This window comes from Mesoplodon densirostris, chromosome 1, assembly GCF_025265405.1.
Source record: "Mesoplodon densirostris isolate mMesDen1 chromosome 1, mMesDen1 primary haplotype, whole genome shotgun sequence".
In the NCBI taxonomy this organism is placed as follows: domain Eukaryota; kingdom Metazoa; phylum Chordata; class Mammalia; order Artiodactyla; family Ziphiidae; genus Mesoplodon; species Mesoplodon densirostris.
The window spans coordinates 104,829,266-104,843,712 of record NC_082661.1 but is presented as its reverse complement, the minus strand read 5'-3'; the positions used below and the strand labels follow the sequence as shown (position 1 = coordinate 104,843,712).

The 14,447-nt window shown below is 61.7% G+C and overlaps 1 protein-coding gene across 1 annotated transcript; it reads left to right on the top strand.

Annotated features, from left to right (window-relative positions):
• Positions 1-4,116: 4,116 nt before the first annotated feature.
• On the top strand, positions 4,117-9,016 carry HMX1 (H6 family homeobox 1). Its single transcript, XM_060089361.1, has 2 exons — positions 4,117-4,747; positions 7,604-9,016. Exons 1-2 carry the CDS (start codon positions 4,348-4,350, stop codon positions 8,266-8,268), a joined length of 1,065 nt encoding a protein of 354 aa, XP_059945344.1. The 5' UTR covers positions 4,117-4,347; the 3' UTR covers positions 8,269-9,016.
• The last annotated feature ends 5,431 nt before the right edge of the window (positions 9,017-14,447 follow it).

Here is a 14,447-nt window from a genome sequence, read left to right as displayed (position 1 = left end):
ACCCCCAGATGACTCTCCGGCCCACAAAGCAAGATGGACAGGTCTGTTCATCCCGACATGAACTGCAGTAGTGGAGAGCTGGCAGCATCCTGAAAGTCCCCTAACAGGGGATCAGCTACCCTTGGGGCACATGTCTTTTCCTGGATTTCTCATCCTACAATCTGATGACCCCCCAACTGAGCGATGGGGTCCAGGTTCCTCCCCTTGCACCCCATGGGGGCTGTGACTGCTCCATGTACTCAACAAAGCAGAGCAGAGTAAGGCTCGGAATTCCCAGGCGACGTTCCATGCCCCCCTCCGACACCCCCTCCCACACCCACTCGTACTGGGGAACCCATGTTGTGAGAAAGCCCAGGTCACACAGAGAAGCCCCAGGCAGGGGTCCCTCTGCGGACATCACCATCAGCCCCCAGATATAGGAGCCAAAGTGCCTTCAGGTAAGTCCTGCTCCAGCCCCCACCTGAGGGCCAGACACCCTGCAGTGGAGACAAGCCACCCTAATCCATACACCCCATGAGCATACTGATAAATGGTTATTTTACACCCTGAGTTTGGGGGAAATGTGTGATTCGACCATAGTAACTGGAACAAAGGCATCTGTGACTGTTGAGTTAGTGCACGGTGGTTAGAAAATCATTGCTTCATTTATCGGTATCAAATTCCTACATTAAGGTGAAAAAAATGCGAGATGGAAGAGGTGTATAATGGAATACTGCTGTAAATTCATACACAAGAACAGGTATGTGGGGTGGCATGGGGGCAAGGTAAGGACGAATGGAATTGGGATGAAGGATGAAGGGAAGATCAAATTTAAATTTTAAAGTGGGAATTCTCTAAAATTATTCCCAAAGAAAAAAGTTTATTAAAACAAAACACAACAGGCAGTGGCTACTGCAGTTTGCTGACTTCTGATCTATGCTCTTAGGATTTTTCCCACTAACTCGCTCCCCCTGGTTCATGGGGCATCTTTGGACACCAGCACTGAGCTAGGAGGTAAAAGGTTCTCGCTGTCCAGTTGTGAAGAGCCCGTTCGCTGGGAATTCTCTGGTGGTCCTGCCACAGAGGGGAGAGGTGGCGGTGGATGAAACATTAGGACAGGCAAGAGTGGACGGGCAGTGAGGAAGGGCGGCTGTGGCTTGGGGGGTGTGGGGTGCCTCAGAGACAGACACAGAGGTGACAACCTGCTGACTTCATGGCTCCACTTTTCTGCCTGGGGAGTCCTTCTGCCCGAAGGTGACCAGAAACTTGGGCTCTAGCCCTGGGAGCATCAGAAGCCCTCTCAGGGCCGTGAGGCTTCACAGTCAGTCTCCAGAGAGCATCCTGATTGCCAGATACTACCCTGGAGTTGCTTCGGGGTCTGAATGTGACAAGCCTCTGCCGACAATCCCCCTTCCGAACTCAGCCTCCTGTCTCCTCCGAGCAGAGTGGCGATCCGGCTCCGAGACGCACGGAGCACAGAGGTGGCCACCTGGGCGAGCACCAGGGTGGCTATTTCACGCCTCCCTACCTGATCTTGCTTCTCCGCAGCAACCCTCTGTCTACTCGCCGAGGCCCCGCGCCACGCGCTTGAGTTCTGCTGCCACAGTTGCTGGGAGCCTCCTGGGGACAGCAGTGCCAGGACCCAGCCCTGGAGCCCCTGGGAGGAGACACGCCCTCCAAGCCCCCAAAGACCGGTGCTTGGGAGGAAGGCCTACTCTCCTTCAGCCCGGTCCGGCCTGTGCCCTCGCCTCCCATCCCTCCATGCTTCCCAGAGGCAGTGGGAGACGTTCCAGCAGTGCCCGATGCCCAGCCGGCCTCCACTCCCAACAGCCTGGCAAAGGCAGGGGTGCTTATTACCTGCGGTTTACAGGAGAGGAAACTGAGGATCAGAGAGGCGAGGACCCTGCCCAGGGCCACACAGCCCAGAGTAGAAAGAATTAGAATCCAGACTCTGAGGAAGCCCCCACTCAAAGTGCTCAGAAACCATGGGAATGACAGCAGGCTTGTGGTTCCAGAAACATGCTCAGGAGCCACTCACAGGCAGGCCCAGGGAAACCTGCATGTAGTAGGTGGTCATCTGGAAGGCACCCTCTCCACCACTTGTCCTTTCATCCGCGTCCCTCTCTGGTCTCAGTTTCTCCATCTCTTAGAAGCACCCTCGAATTAGATGCTGTGATTAGCCAGAGGCTGGTGCTTCTCCCCCAGACCGACTGGGGCAGTCATTTCTTCCCTTGATCTGCCCTCCTCTGGCTGGGGTACCTCTGCCTTGGAGTCTCTCTGACTGTGGGCACCCCCAGGGAGCAGTACTTGGGAGACCACAGCTCTTCCCTAAGACCCCGGCTCACCCGCTTTGGCTCAGCGTCCTCACCCATGCAATGGGGGAAAAGCCCCAACTCTGCCTGCCTCCAGGCTGGAGTTAAACAACCCGGTGAGTCCCTGTCGTTGATCATCTTTGTCGCTCCTGGGGCAGGATGTGAGAGAGAGGAGATAGGTCGAGCATCTTGTCCTCGAGTCTGCAGAAAAGCCCGCCTCCCACCCAAGGTCTCCAGGCCACTGGGCACCAGAGGTCCCTCCCGGCAGCAGTGGGTAGGTACGCTCAGGGTGGTAAGCTGGTAAGGGGGTGGCGCGGGGCGGGGGTGGTGGTGGCCGGCTCCCTCTGCAGCCAGAAGACGCACCCGAAGCGCTCACCGTTTTGTCTCCGCGGCCACGGGCCGGCAAGGTCCCTCAGCTAGGCCTCAGCCCCATCCGTCCTCCCGGCTTCCCAGACCCGCTGCTCGGCTGCTTCTCGCTCCCATCCCCATCCGACTCTGGGGCTGTCGGTGCCAGAAGGGCCCCAGGCCCTGAGTGTCGGAATTCCAGGCCTGCCAGAGCTACTTACCATCTGGAATGGTCTCTCCTCGGCTCTGTTTTTCCCTCTGGAAAATGGGGTTGATGCTCCCTCCACCGTGGTTGTTTTGAAAATTAAAGCGAGGCGGCGGGCGGCACTCGGTTGGTCGCGGCCCCTGGCTGGCACTGGGAGGCTGGATGTATCTCTCCGCGATAACTCGCGTCCGGTGAAGCCTGCTGCGCCCGCGCATCTGCGCTGCCGTGCGGTGACTCGGCCGTCACCCGCTCCCAGAGGAAGCCGGTCAGAAGGTTACTCTTGAGTGGCCACAGCTCCGAGGGCGACGCCGTGGGCCGGGATGCACTTTGGTCACCTCACTCCCTGCTGCAGAAGTGGGAGGGGACTCCCCACTGCTTTACAGTCAGGGCCTGCCCCCAAGACCTACGCGGCCGGGGCAATGGCTCCCGGACCGCCACTAAGGCCCGGGCCTCCTAGGGAGCAGGACGGTGGAGACCCGCTGTCGCTCAGCGGGTGTGACATCGGGCGTTCTGCCGGCAGGGCCACGGGGATAGGGGTGGGGGATAGCATTTTCTTACATTTTGAGCCTGAATCTGAGAACTAGAGAGTTCTGTCGCACTACCTTTGGCATTAAAAGCATATTTCATTAAGTGTAAATATTAAAAATATGCCACAATTTTGCAGCCTTGACACTCGGAGTCTAAAAAAATGACTAACCCATTCTCTTGCTGTTTCTTGGAAGCCCCGGGGTCTTCCTGCCACGGTATGCACACGCACACAAATACATACAAGCGCACACACACACACACACACACACACACACACACACCACTCGTGCGCGCGCACACACGCAGTTCCTCACTCTCGGTCCAACACTCTCCCCTCCGCGAGGTAATTACTGCCCTTGCCGGACACTGATTGGCCAGTCTGTTTCTCATCGGAGCCCCGCAGCCAATAGGCGGCCCCGCGGCCGAGGCCCCACCTCTCCAACCCCCGGCTCGGGTGGCTCGGGCCTGGGGAATGAATCACGCGGGGCCGAACTGGCCGCGACCCCCCGCCTGGGCCGCCGGCCGCCCGCCCTCGGACGCGCGACCGCCTGCGCGCCCGGATCCGGGCGGCGTCTCCGAGCAGTGGCCGCACTCGGGGCCGGCGCGGCATCCTCGGGCTGAGCTGGCTGCCCGCCCGGCCCGCGCCGCCCCGCCCCTGCTGGCCCCTCCCCTGCCCTCCCCGCCCCCAGCGGGGCCGGCCCGGGCGGCGACCAGAGCGGCGACGTGAAAGGCGAGCGAGGCGGCTGCCCGGCCAGCTGTCGGCGCGCACCCGCTGCCGGCCCAGCCCAGTCCGGCGCGGAGGCCGCTGTCTGCCCCGCGGGGCCCGACGCCAGCGCTCCGGGCAGCGGCTCCAGGGCCGGCCCGCGCGTGCGCCAAGGAGCCGCGCGCCAGCGGCCCCAGCGGGGACCGGGACCGGCCGCACCCCGGGCTCCCGGAACCCCGAGGAGCCCGGCAGAGCCCGACGGACCGGCGGCCGCGATGCCGGACGAGCTGACGGAGCCCGGGCGCGCCACGCCGGCCCGCGCCTCCTCCTTCCTCATAGAGAACCTGCTGGCAGCCGAGGCCAAGGGCGCTGGGCGCGCGGCCCAGGGCGGCGGCGGCGGCCGCGAGGACGAGGAGGACGACGACGACGACCCTGAGGACGAGGACGCGGAGCAGGCACGGCGGCGGCGGCGGCTGCAGCGGCGGAGACAGCTGCGCGCGGGCTCCGGGCCGAGCGGGGACGCGCGGACCCGGGCGCTGCTTGGGCCGGGCGCGCTGGGCCTCGGTCCCCGGCCGCCCCCGGGTCCCGGGCCGCCCTACGCTCTGGGCTGCGGAGGCGCCACGCGCTGGTACTCGCGGTCGCACGGAGGATACGGAGGCGGCCTCAGCCCTGACAGTGAGTGAGGGCGCGGGGAAGGGGGGGGACGCGGGGGCGGCCGGGCTTCTTCCCCGAGCGTTTGCTCGGGGACTTTGGGTTCGTTGGCGCCCTTTCTGGGCCATCCTCCTCATCTGTAGGGGGCTCTGGGTCGTGTCGGGCCCCAGCAGAGACCCTGGTTAAGCAGGTTTGGAGGCCCACTCTCCAGGACAGGGTCCCCATGCAGAGAGAAGGTTTCCCAGGCTCTGGGCTTCACCCATCACCAGGCTCTGGAGAGCCCTCGGGGAGGAACTTGGGGACAGGGGACAACAGACAGCTAAGAAGAGAAAAGGAAGGGGGGTGGGGAATACAACAGGGAAAGGCAGGCCATGGGAGGGGGCACGGGGGGAGGGGCAGAAAAGAAGAGAAAAGGACAGAGAAGAGAGGGGTGTTGGGGGCGGAGAAAGGAGCGGGGGAAGAGAAGATGAAAAACAAGCAAAAAGAAACCCATAAGTGATGGAGAGAAGAACAGAGAAAAGATAAAAGAAGGAAAGAGAGAGGGTCAGAAGACAGAGTCAGACTCAGCAAAATAAAGGGGGCGTTGAGCAGAGGGAACCACTGTTGCGGAGGCCTGGACGGGGGGACAGCGGTCTTCCCCAGCAGCCGTGTCCCCAAAGTCCCATCTCCTCTACAAGCTGCAGCCAGGGCCTGGGGCAGGGGCCTGGGTCTCCCTCTTGGGCCTCCCAAGCCCCTTGGCTGTGGCTGTGCAATGCAAGAAGCCCCCAGTCCCACCCCTCTCGCTCCCTTTTCTGCCCCTCCCCCTCCCCCGCCTTTGTTCCCTGCTGAGGGCTCTGAGTCTGGGGGTGGGGGGTTTTTCAGCCCTGGAACCCAATCGATCGCCCCTCTTGACTGGGCGTCCCAGCCCCTGAGTTCTGCTCCCCTCCCCAGGGTCCCTGCCTCCCTTGGGGACCTGCCGTTTGGAGGAAGCCCCGGGGCAAGAGGACTAGGAAGCTATTCTAACCTCAGCCCCCAGGCTTTGCCAGCTCCCCCCCACCCCCAAACGCACACTGTGAGGCCAGCTGAAGACTCTTCCAGGCTCTTGCTCTGAAATACTTTCAGCTCCAAGCGAAAGTTAGGGAGTGCTGGGGGGCGGGTGAGGAGGGCGGTAGTAGGTGGGCCAGACCCCTCTCACCTCTTGGATAACCCCTTCTCTGGTGTGGGATTGAGCCCCTCGCAAAGGGACCCACAGCTCAGAGCCTACACCCAGAAGGTCCCGGGCCCCTACCCCCTTCCCTTCTGGGAAGCTCGAGCAGGCCTCAGTGTTTGCCCCGAAATTGAGTGATCAAACGTAGTGCCCTTCTGGGGGTGTTTCTGAAAAGGGTCTTGGGGGAGGGAATGCATTCCCCTCTTGTCCCTGGGGTTCTTCTCCAGCTGCAGCCCCACAGGCAGCCGCCAAAGAGCCGGTCCTTCTTTCGTATAATGCGGGTTAGGGGTCCCTATTTTGTACCAGAGCTGGCAGGCCTGGCTTGGCTTCGTGTGGCAGCACGTGGGCCTCTGTGAGTCTGGGCCCCCCCATATCTGGTCGCACACATGCCAGCCTGGAGCCTGACCCCTCTTTGGACACCATGAGGGCTCATGCCACCAGGGTTGGGCAGGGACGCACGCAAATCTGCACACCTCCAGGGGAGCCGCGGAGCGCAGCGACCGAGCTACAGACACAAGCCTGCCGGTGTTTGCACACCTTGCGGACTGCTCACGCTGTGGGCTCACCGCTGCCTTCTGAGGGCTGGCCGGGCCAAGCTCTACTCGATGGCCACAATGCTGACCTGCGGCCTGTGTCCAGGAGCCTCAGCCTGAGGCACAAGGGAAACTGGCCTGAGTTGGCCTCCTGAGCCCGGAAGTCAGGCGGCTGCCCTTTTCAAGCTGGGCCTGGAATCTGGACCAGCACCTGGGTCCTGGGCAGACTCTTTCACCTGGAGGCATCATCCCTTGCCAACCCTGGGGAGGGGGAGGCGTCTCCTCTGGGAGATTGTGTGCAGCTTGGTACTTGGAACACGAGCTCAGGGACCCTCTGTGGGCTTTTGTAGCCCCAAACCCACAGGCTCAACCATGGGCCCAGTGTGTCTGGGGTGAGATGCGGCTGCCCCGTGTTTCTACGGAGCGAGAGCTGCCCTCGTCTGCACTCCCTCTGAGTGTGATTTTGGGTAGAGAGGGCACATCTCCATGGACATTTGAATTAGGGGCACAGGAAATGGGGGAGAATAGGTTCCCAGTGTCACCTGGTTGGAGTTTGGTTTGGGGAATTGTTTGCATTTGCTTATCCTCCATCAATGGGAATATTTCTATGCAAGCGGGCATTCTGCATCTGCTCCTGAGCTTGAGTGGGGAGAGGTCATGGCAAGTCTTTATTTCTGTGCCGGGGGACTTGGCCTAGGGCTGAGTGCTAGAGATGAGGGCCTCTCTGTGCTGGTTTCTGGTGTGTACATTTCTCAGAAGGACCATCCTTTCCTCAGTGAGGTGTACCTCCGGGGCTTTTGTGTGTGTTGATTCGAAGTCACTGTTTAAGGGAGTCAGTCTTCTTTTTGTGTTTCTGTTTGTGTTTTTGTGTTCCTTTTCTTCCGTCTTCCCTCTGTTGCCCTCCGTGTGGATGCGCGGTTCTGGGCGTGAGTGTGTGGCCAGCGTGTTGGTTTGGAGCATCGCTCAGGTCTTCAAGTTCACCTCCAGATGCTCTGCGTTTCTCCGGTCCCAGGGTGAGATCTGCTGTAGGTGGGGCTGCGTGGGGACAATTTCCCTGCTTGTGGCTGTGGGTGACCTCACGGGGAAAGCAGCTGGCCTCAGCGACAGGGCCGGGGGATGAGCCTCCAGAACCAACCCATGTTCCTCCTCTCCCCACTGCAGCCAGCGACCGGGACTCACCGGAGACGGGCGAGGAGATGGGCCGCGCAGAGGGCACCTGGCCGCGGTGCCCCGGGCCGGGAGCGGTGCAGCGGGAGGCGGCGGAGGTGGCGGCGAGAGGCCCGGCAGCCGGCGCGGAGGAGGCGGCGGAGCTGGCCGAGGCCCGGGCGGCGGCGGCGGCGGCGGCGGCGGGGGAGGCGCGCGGCGGCGGCGGGGGCGGCGGCCGCAAGAAGAAGACGCGCACGGTCTTCTCGCGCAGCCAGGTCTTCCAGCTCGAGTCCACCTTCGATCTGAAGCGCTACCTGAGCAGCGCAGAGCGCGCCGGCCTGGCCGCCTCTCTGCAGCTCACCGAGACGCAGGTCAAGATCTGGTTCCAGAACCGCCGCAACAAGTGGAAGCGGCAGCTGGCGGCTGAGCTGGAGGCGGCCAGCCTGTCCCCGCCGGGCGCGCAGCGCCTGGTCCGCGTGCCCGTGCTCTACCACGAAAGCCCCCCGGCCGCCGCCGCCGCCGGAGCTCCCGCCGCGCTGCCCTTCCCGCTGGCGCCCGCCGCGCCCGCACCGCCCCCGCCGCTGCTCGGCTTCTCCGGGGCCCTCGCCTACCCGCTGGCCGCCTTCCCAGCCGCCGCCTCCGTGCCCTTCCTGCGGGCGCAGATGCCCGGCCTGGTGTGAGCCCCCGGCCGGCCGGGCCCACTCCCCGTGGCCAGTGGGGACTTCTGTGGACGCGCACACAGACCGAGGTGGCAGCGGTGGCGCCAGGGGGCCGTCCGTCAGGGAGGGCAGGGACGCTCCCCTGGCCCTCCGGCGCCTCGGGGATCGCAGGCTGCCGCCCGGGCGAGCCGAACCCCTGTCCGAAGATCGGAAGATCGTCCAGAATGTAACAGAGACGCAGGTGACTGTGGCTCCCCAGACAGTCGCAAGGCTGGATCCCCGCTGGGAAGAGAGCATCACAGAGACAGTTGGCCATGCAGCCCAGAGCCTCCCCCAGCCCCCTACCCCCGGGGACAGGCCTCAACCTCGGAGCAAATCCAGCCCCCGCCCTGCCGGAGCCAGCGGCTGGGCGCAATCCACAGCAAATCCAGGCTGTCCCAGGTGCTTCATGGAGGTGACCACTCTCCAACCCGAACAACCCTGCCTGGGACTCTGCATGGGCAGGACAGCAGGCCTCCGGGGCACTGTGATCAGCCTGATGGCCTTAACCTCGGGCCGGCAGAGAGAGAATCCCAGGAAGAGAGCCCCTGTGGAGCGGAAGGGGTGAAGATCCTTCCAGGTGGCGCTGCTCTCAGATTGTCTATTCTGGAGACGGGGCCAGACTGGGGCTTCTCTCCTGGGCTGCAGCCCCTGGTTATCCTGGCGAAGACATTTTTTTTTAAATGAATCTACTTATTTGCGTATGGAATAAAAAGGGACGTTTTCTGGACAGTTGCCGCTGCTTTGTGATCACTGGGGCCTCTCCTCTCCTCTGGTAATGGGCTATGGTGGGCACCGTCTCCCCCCCTCCTGGAACACCCTCCAATGCTGGCCAGGGGCAGGTGGGCAGGGCAGGCAGGAGCTGGGGTCTTCGAGCTGTACTCTCAAGCCCCCACTTTCTCCAGACAGGAGGGCCCAGCAAGACCTTAGGGGAAGTCAAGGTCAGGGAGGAGAGGGGCCTAGGGTGGAAGGGGGGATTCTGCATCCTCTGTCGCTCAGTTCTGGGGCCTTCGCGACAACCAAAAGCCAGGAGTCAGGCGAAGGCCACTGGCCACTCACCTGGCACAAGGGGCTGCCAGCTGTGTGGCCCCCTGCATCCACTGCCCCTTAGCTCACTGGAGTTGAGAGCCATCTCTAACACAGGGTTTTTTTCTTTTGGCCAAAACAAAACACTGGCGCCAGACAGCCCAGCAAGGTCAGGTGGGGAACAGGGCTCTCTGGCCTGGGCCTCATCCCCTGGACCATCTGCAGTCTCTCTTGAGCTGGGGGACTCGGACCTGTGGGCAAAGTCCCAGGTCAGGGCCCAAGTTTATGGGCTCTTAATGAAAGCTTATTGAAAGCTTATTCCAATGGCTGGATCTCTACAGCCGGCCTGTTGCAGGGTGAAAACAGGGACCTCCTACATGGGGGGAGGACACTTTATTGGGTGTGCTTCTGGAGCCCAGAGAGAGAGGTCATCCGGTGTTTGAAACGGTCACTTCTGTAACAAAATTGAGTCCCCTCAGAAACCTGTCTCTGCCCCCTGGCTTTGGGACTTTGGGTGGAACAGACGCTCCCAGGCTGAGCTGCACAGCAACTGGGCCACCCTCCAGTGTCCTTGGAGTTCTCAGCGGTGGCGCCAGACAGCCCAGGAGAAGGCGCCACGGGGGTCTCCCCCAGGCAGGAGGTCCATCTGTCTGCCCCTGCCATCCAGCTCCCTGACCCGGAATCATCCCCTGCCCCAGCCCCTCCAGTCAGTTCCCAGTGCCCTGAGGCCAGGCCCTGGAAAGCTCCAGCAGCCCTCCTGGGGAAGGGGGGAACAGTCCATGGCCTAGGTGGTCCTTGCCCCTCTGGGCTCTAAGGTCCCCACCTTCAGGCTCCCAGTGCCCAGGGCATAACAGGGGTGGGCAACCTGAGAGACTCATGGGGCACCTCCTCCAACCCAGCCCCCATCCTGTTGCCGCATTTGCTTCCCTTTGAGGGTTGGCTCTCCTGTCCCTGAGGGAGGGGGGACCTGCCCCATGCTACTGCTTTTCCTGTAGGTTTCACTCGACTTTGCCAGGACGGACTTACGATCTGCTTCTCTACAGAGAGCTTGCTTTAGCTATTTCCAAAGGCCTTCGCTCCTGACCAGCGGCCACAGGGGGAAGTGAAGTGCCAAGAAGGCCGCTCAAGGGGCAGCGCAGACCTATCTCTCCCTCCTCCCACTCTCTTCCCCACTGTGCCCTCTCTAGGCATCAGCACCCTTGCTCAGCCTCCCCTGGGACCCTGACCCTCCCTCGCTTTTGTGGTGACCTCATGCTGTCAGCAGACGAATCACTGCCAGTCCTCAAAAGGACGCATCCAGAAGGCCTGGGCAGAGCTGGCCGCACCGCGGAGGCCTCCCCGCCGGCCGCGGCCACCTGCTCTCTGCCGCTTTCCCTCCACGCAGCAGGCGGGCCGTCAGGCGGTGCCGGCGCTCTGTGCTCCGCGCCGCACCCGCGCGGCGATGGGCTTCGGCAACGGCCGTGATCCCGAGCTCTCGGACCACCAATGGGGTCGTTACAACCCAGGTTAAAGGGGTTATCACCACGAGGCAACCGTTTTATTCGACTGTTTGTGGCCTGTGCGGGTGCGGTCTCAAGGTGGTGGCCACCAGACCGCAGGGCGTAGCGAAGCGCTGTGTGGCGCCGAGGTTCCCAGGCGGCTCGCCCACAGCGGCGGGCCGGTCTGCACCAACCAGAGCTCCGCGTCCGCCCGGGAGCCACCTGGCGCCGGGGCCACAGGCGCGCGAAGGGAGGAGCCGTGGGCGCCGTACCCTCGGACCCGCCCGCCGGGAAGCAGCGAACCCGACGGCCTGCCGCTGGAGTCAGAGGGAAGAAGGGTCTACGTGGCTGCAAACGCGGGGCGGATTCGGGGAGAAGGGCTGCGTCTTTCGATGAAGCAGTGAAAAGATGGGCTGGAGAGCGGCTTCCTTGCCGCCGGCTCCTCCGAGATCCGCCGGGTGGGAAGGAAGGCGCCAGGAGGAGGAAGGAGAGGCTGTTCCCCTGCGCAGGAAGGGTCGGGAGCTCGAAGCCTAACACTGAAATACAGAAAGTGGATCCAAACCTGTATTAGGCCAGGGGGCTCAGGGAAACTGGCTTTACCCCATGATTACCCAGCGTCCGGAGTGTCGCACCAGGGGCAGCACAAACCAGAGAGAAGCGCGGTAGGGAACACGCAGCCCAAGAGGGCGCGCGGGACCAGGCTGGGGATGAGCCTGGCTCCAGGGTCCCCCGCCATCACTTCACCTCGCGCACGTTGGCTCCGCTCCTGGCGGGAGAGGAATGGCTTTGCTCTGTCTCCATCGCACGTGCCGTGCCCTCCCCAGCCCGCCAACCCTAACTTCTTACGTGAGACCCGATTCCAGCCACCCTGGGCCGCCTAGGGTTTCAGGCTGCAGAGTCCCTGAGCCCAGTTGGGTCCACCAGGCTTCAGACACCCTGGCCCACCTGCAAGGATTCCCAGCCAAGTTCATGCAGAACCAGACCTGCTAAAAGGGACAGGCCAGTCTCATTTCCCCCAGGGTGGTTCTCTGCCCGCCCCACCCCACCTGGGCACTCCGGGGTCCTGGTCGAGAGAGCAGACACCGTCCCACCCCAGCTCACTTCTGCCCGCCTCATTCAAAGCTCTGGCGAGGGACTGACGGGCATCCCGGTAAGTGCCCTCCTCCTCGATGGCAGTTCCCCACCTGCACCCTGCACCTGGGAAGCCCCCGCCTTTGTACTCCTGCCCACCCAGGGCCTCCCCTCCGGCTGACCCCTCCTCAGCAGATACAGGTCAAGGGCTGTCAGTGGCCCCCAACCTCCTCCCCGCAAGCTTGGCCTGGCTTCATGGGGTGACGGTTTCTCAGAGCCTTGGCTCTGAGTCTACCCAGAAGGCGACCCACCTGGGCTGAGAGCTGGTCAGGTGGGTACCAAGAGGGAGGCCAGAGGGGCTGGGCCGGCTTCTCTCTCTTTCTCCTGTCTGTAGGTGTCTCCCAAGCATCCTTCAAAGCCTTCTGGCCTCATCTGGCAATTCTCAGAAAGGTAAACTGGGGACCGAGGGGCAGAGACTCTGGGGCAGGGACTCCATGAAGTCACTTGGCCACCGAGGCCCCATTCCCCTTCCTCCACCTGGTGCAATGGAGGTCAGGGCCCCATCATGGAGTCACCCCTCCCTGATAGCCTGCACACTCAGGCAGTGTTTGCCCTCCCTTCCCACCCGTCAGAATCACCTGGATCTTTTCCTTTGGCCGCCCTCAGTGCACATGCCTCCTGCATCCGTTAGCTAGGAGCAAAGCCTGAACCCGCTGATCCAAGGTGGGTCCCCAAGGCGGCTCACCACACAACTGGGTACAAACCCCGCTGCCCTCTCGGGGAGAGGGACACTCCCTCATGGGTAGACTGGAAAGGGGGCCACCCTTTTCTGATAGCACCGAGCTCTGAATCTGGAACTCGGATGGACACTTGGGACAAAGGTGCAAAGACAAAGATCAAGAACCACGAGGCAGTCTCCGGCTTCACCACTTGGAGAGCAAACAAGAGCTGACTGCCTGGCCCTTGCCAGCTCCTGCAGCTGCTGGCCTCAGTTTTTGTTTGTTTTATTATAAAAGTAAGAATCCTTATGATTGATTATATGGAAATTGCAGTAAAGTCAAAACAGAAATACTTTGCATTTCCACCATCAAAAGTCAACTGCTTCTGAGTATTATACAAAGCTGTGGATTTATTGTGAGGCGACTTATAGCTGTATCGTTAATTTTTAAAAGTTCTTATCTTTTAATTTTTAAAAGTTAAAGATGCACTTATGTATTTACCGCTGAAATGATGTGATGTCTGCATTTGTTCGCAAGTATCTCAACAAAAATAAACAAACTAATTAATTAAATAGTAAAAATGAAAGGGAGAAGCACAGATGAAATTGGTTTGGCCAGGAGTTTATCATTATTGAGTGGGGACTGGGTACATGGGGCTTCATTTTAAGGCTTCCTCTACTTTGTTTTATATTTGAAAACTTTCATAATAAAAATGCTTTAAAAAGTGACTGCCCAGAAACGTCAGGGGTGTGTATCCCTAGCGGCTGATTCTCTGCCGGGGGCCGTTTTCGTTACAGGTTTATTTTAATCGGATCGCAGTCTGATCTCGGTTCAATTTACATCCTGCTTGATTTTTTTTTTCTCCCTTTGCTTACTTCGCAGTGCGCATTAAAGCCCGTCAATTCGGTCTCTGCAGACATGTTTCAGGCTTAAACTTCCCTCTTTCTCCACGTATCTGTCCCTGCCTCCATCCCTCCCCCACTGGCCCGGGCGCTCCTCTGGGTCCCCGACCTGAGCGCCAGCGCCCGCGATCACCTCCGCCCGGGAGGTCTCTGAGAGCCGCGGAGGACTGATCCGGGCTGCAGGAACGCTGGCGCCGCCTCCCGGCTCTCGCGGCCGGCCTCACCCACGCGGACCGCGATCTCCCACTGCTTGTGCAGCCCAGGTCCGACCCCGCTGCGGGTTTGGGAGACTGAGCCCGGCGGCTGCCCCTCTGGTCCAGGGTTCGTGTCTTCGGTTTCTCGGCACCTCCTGGACGCTCTCGGCGTCCCTGGGTCCGCAGCGCCAAGACTCGGACTGAAGTGGGGTGGGTTGGCTGAGGCTGGGCCGGACATCCCTGGAGGGCAGATGGGGAGGGGCTCACGTGCTTGGAGCTCCATCCCGAGAGGCAGACCAGTCCGAAGCGCGCTCCCCATCCCCTGGAGAGAGGGTGAGCTCTCGGATCCTGGGGGTGTGAGGGCCCCGCCCGACGCGAGAGCTGGCAAGGTGCATGCTGGGGGCCTCTGGGGTGCGGGTGCTCCAGCCCCGAATTGCGGGACTCCCTGGGGTCTCGCCAACCCCCTGGAGGGGGACCTGGTGAAGGCTAGCCCGCATGACATCGGCGGTGCCTCCGGGGCCCCGGCTGCGCGTTTCCTTTCTCGCTCAGATTCTCTGCTTTAGTCGGTCTCCTCCTCTCCGTCTCTTTCTCTCCATTCTTCTCTGCTCTCTTCCCTCGGAAGAGAGCTCAGGATTCCGCCCGTGCGTCCTTCCCCGCTGCCGCGGTGCCCCCCTTGGCTCCATTCCCCCCTCTCCGGGACGAGATTCCTCCCCCCTTCGAACCGGCCCAGATAGGAGTCGGGGAGGCCGGGCCCCCTTTAAAGGTTTTATT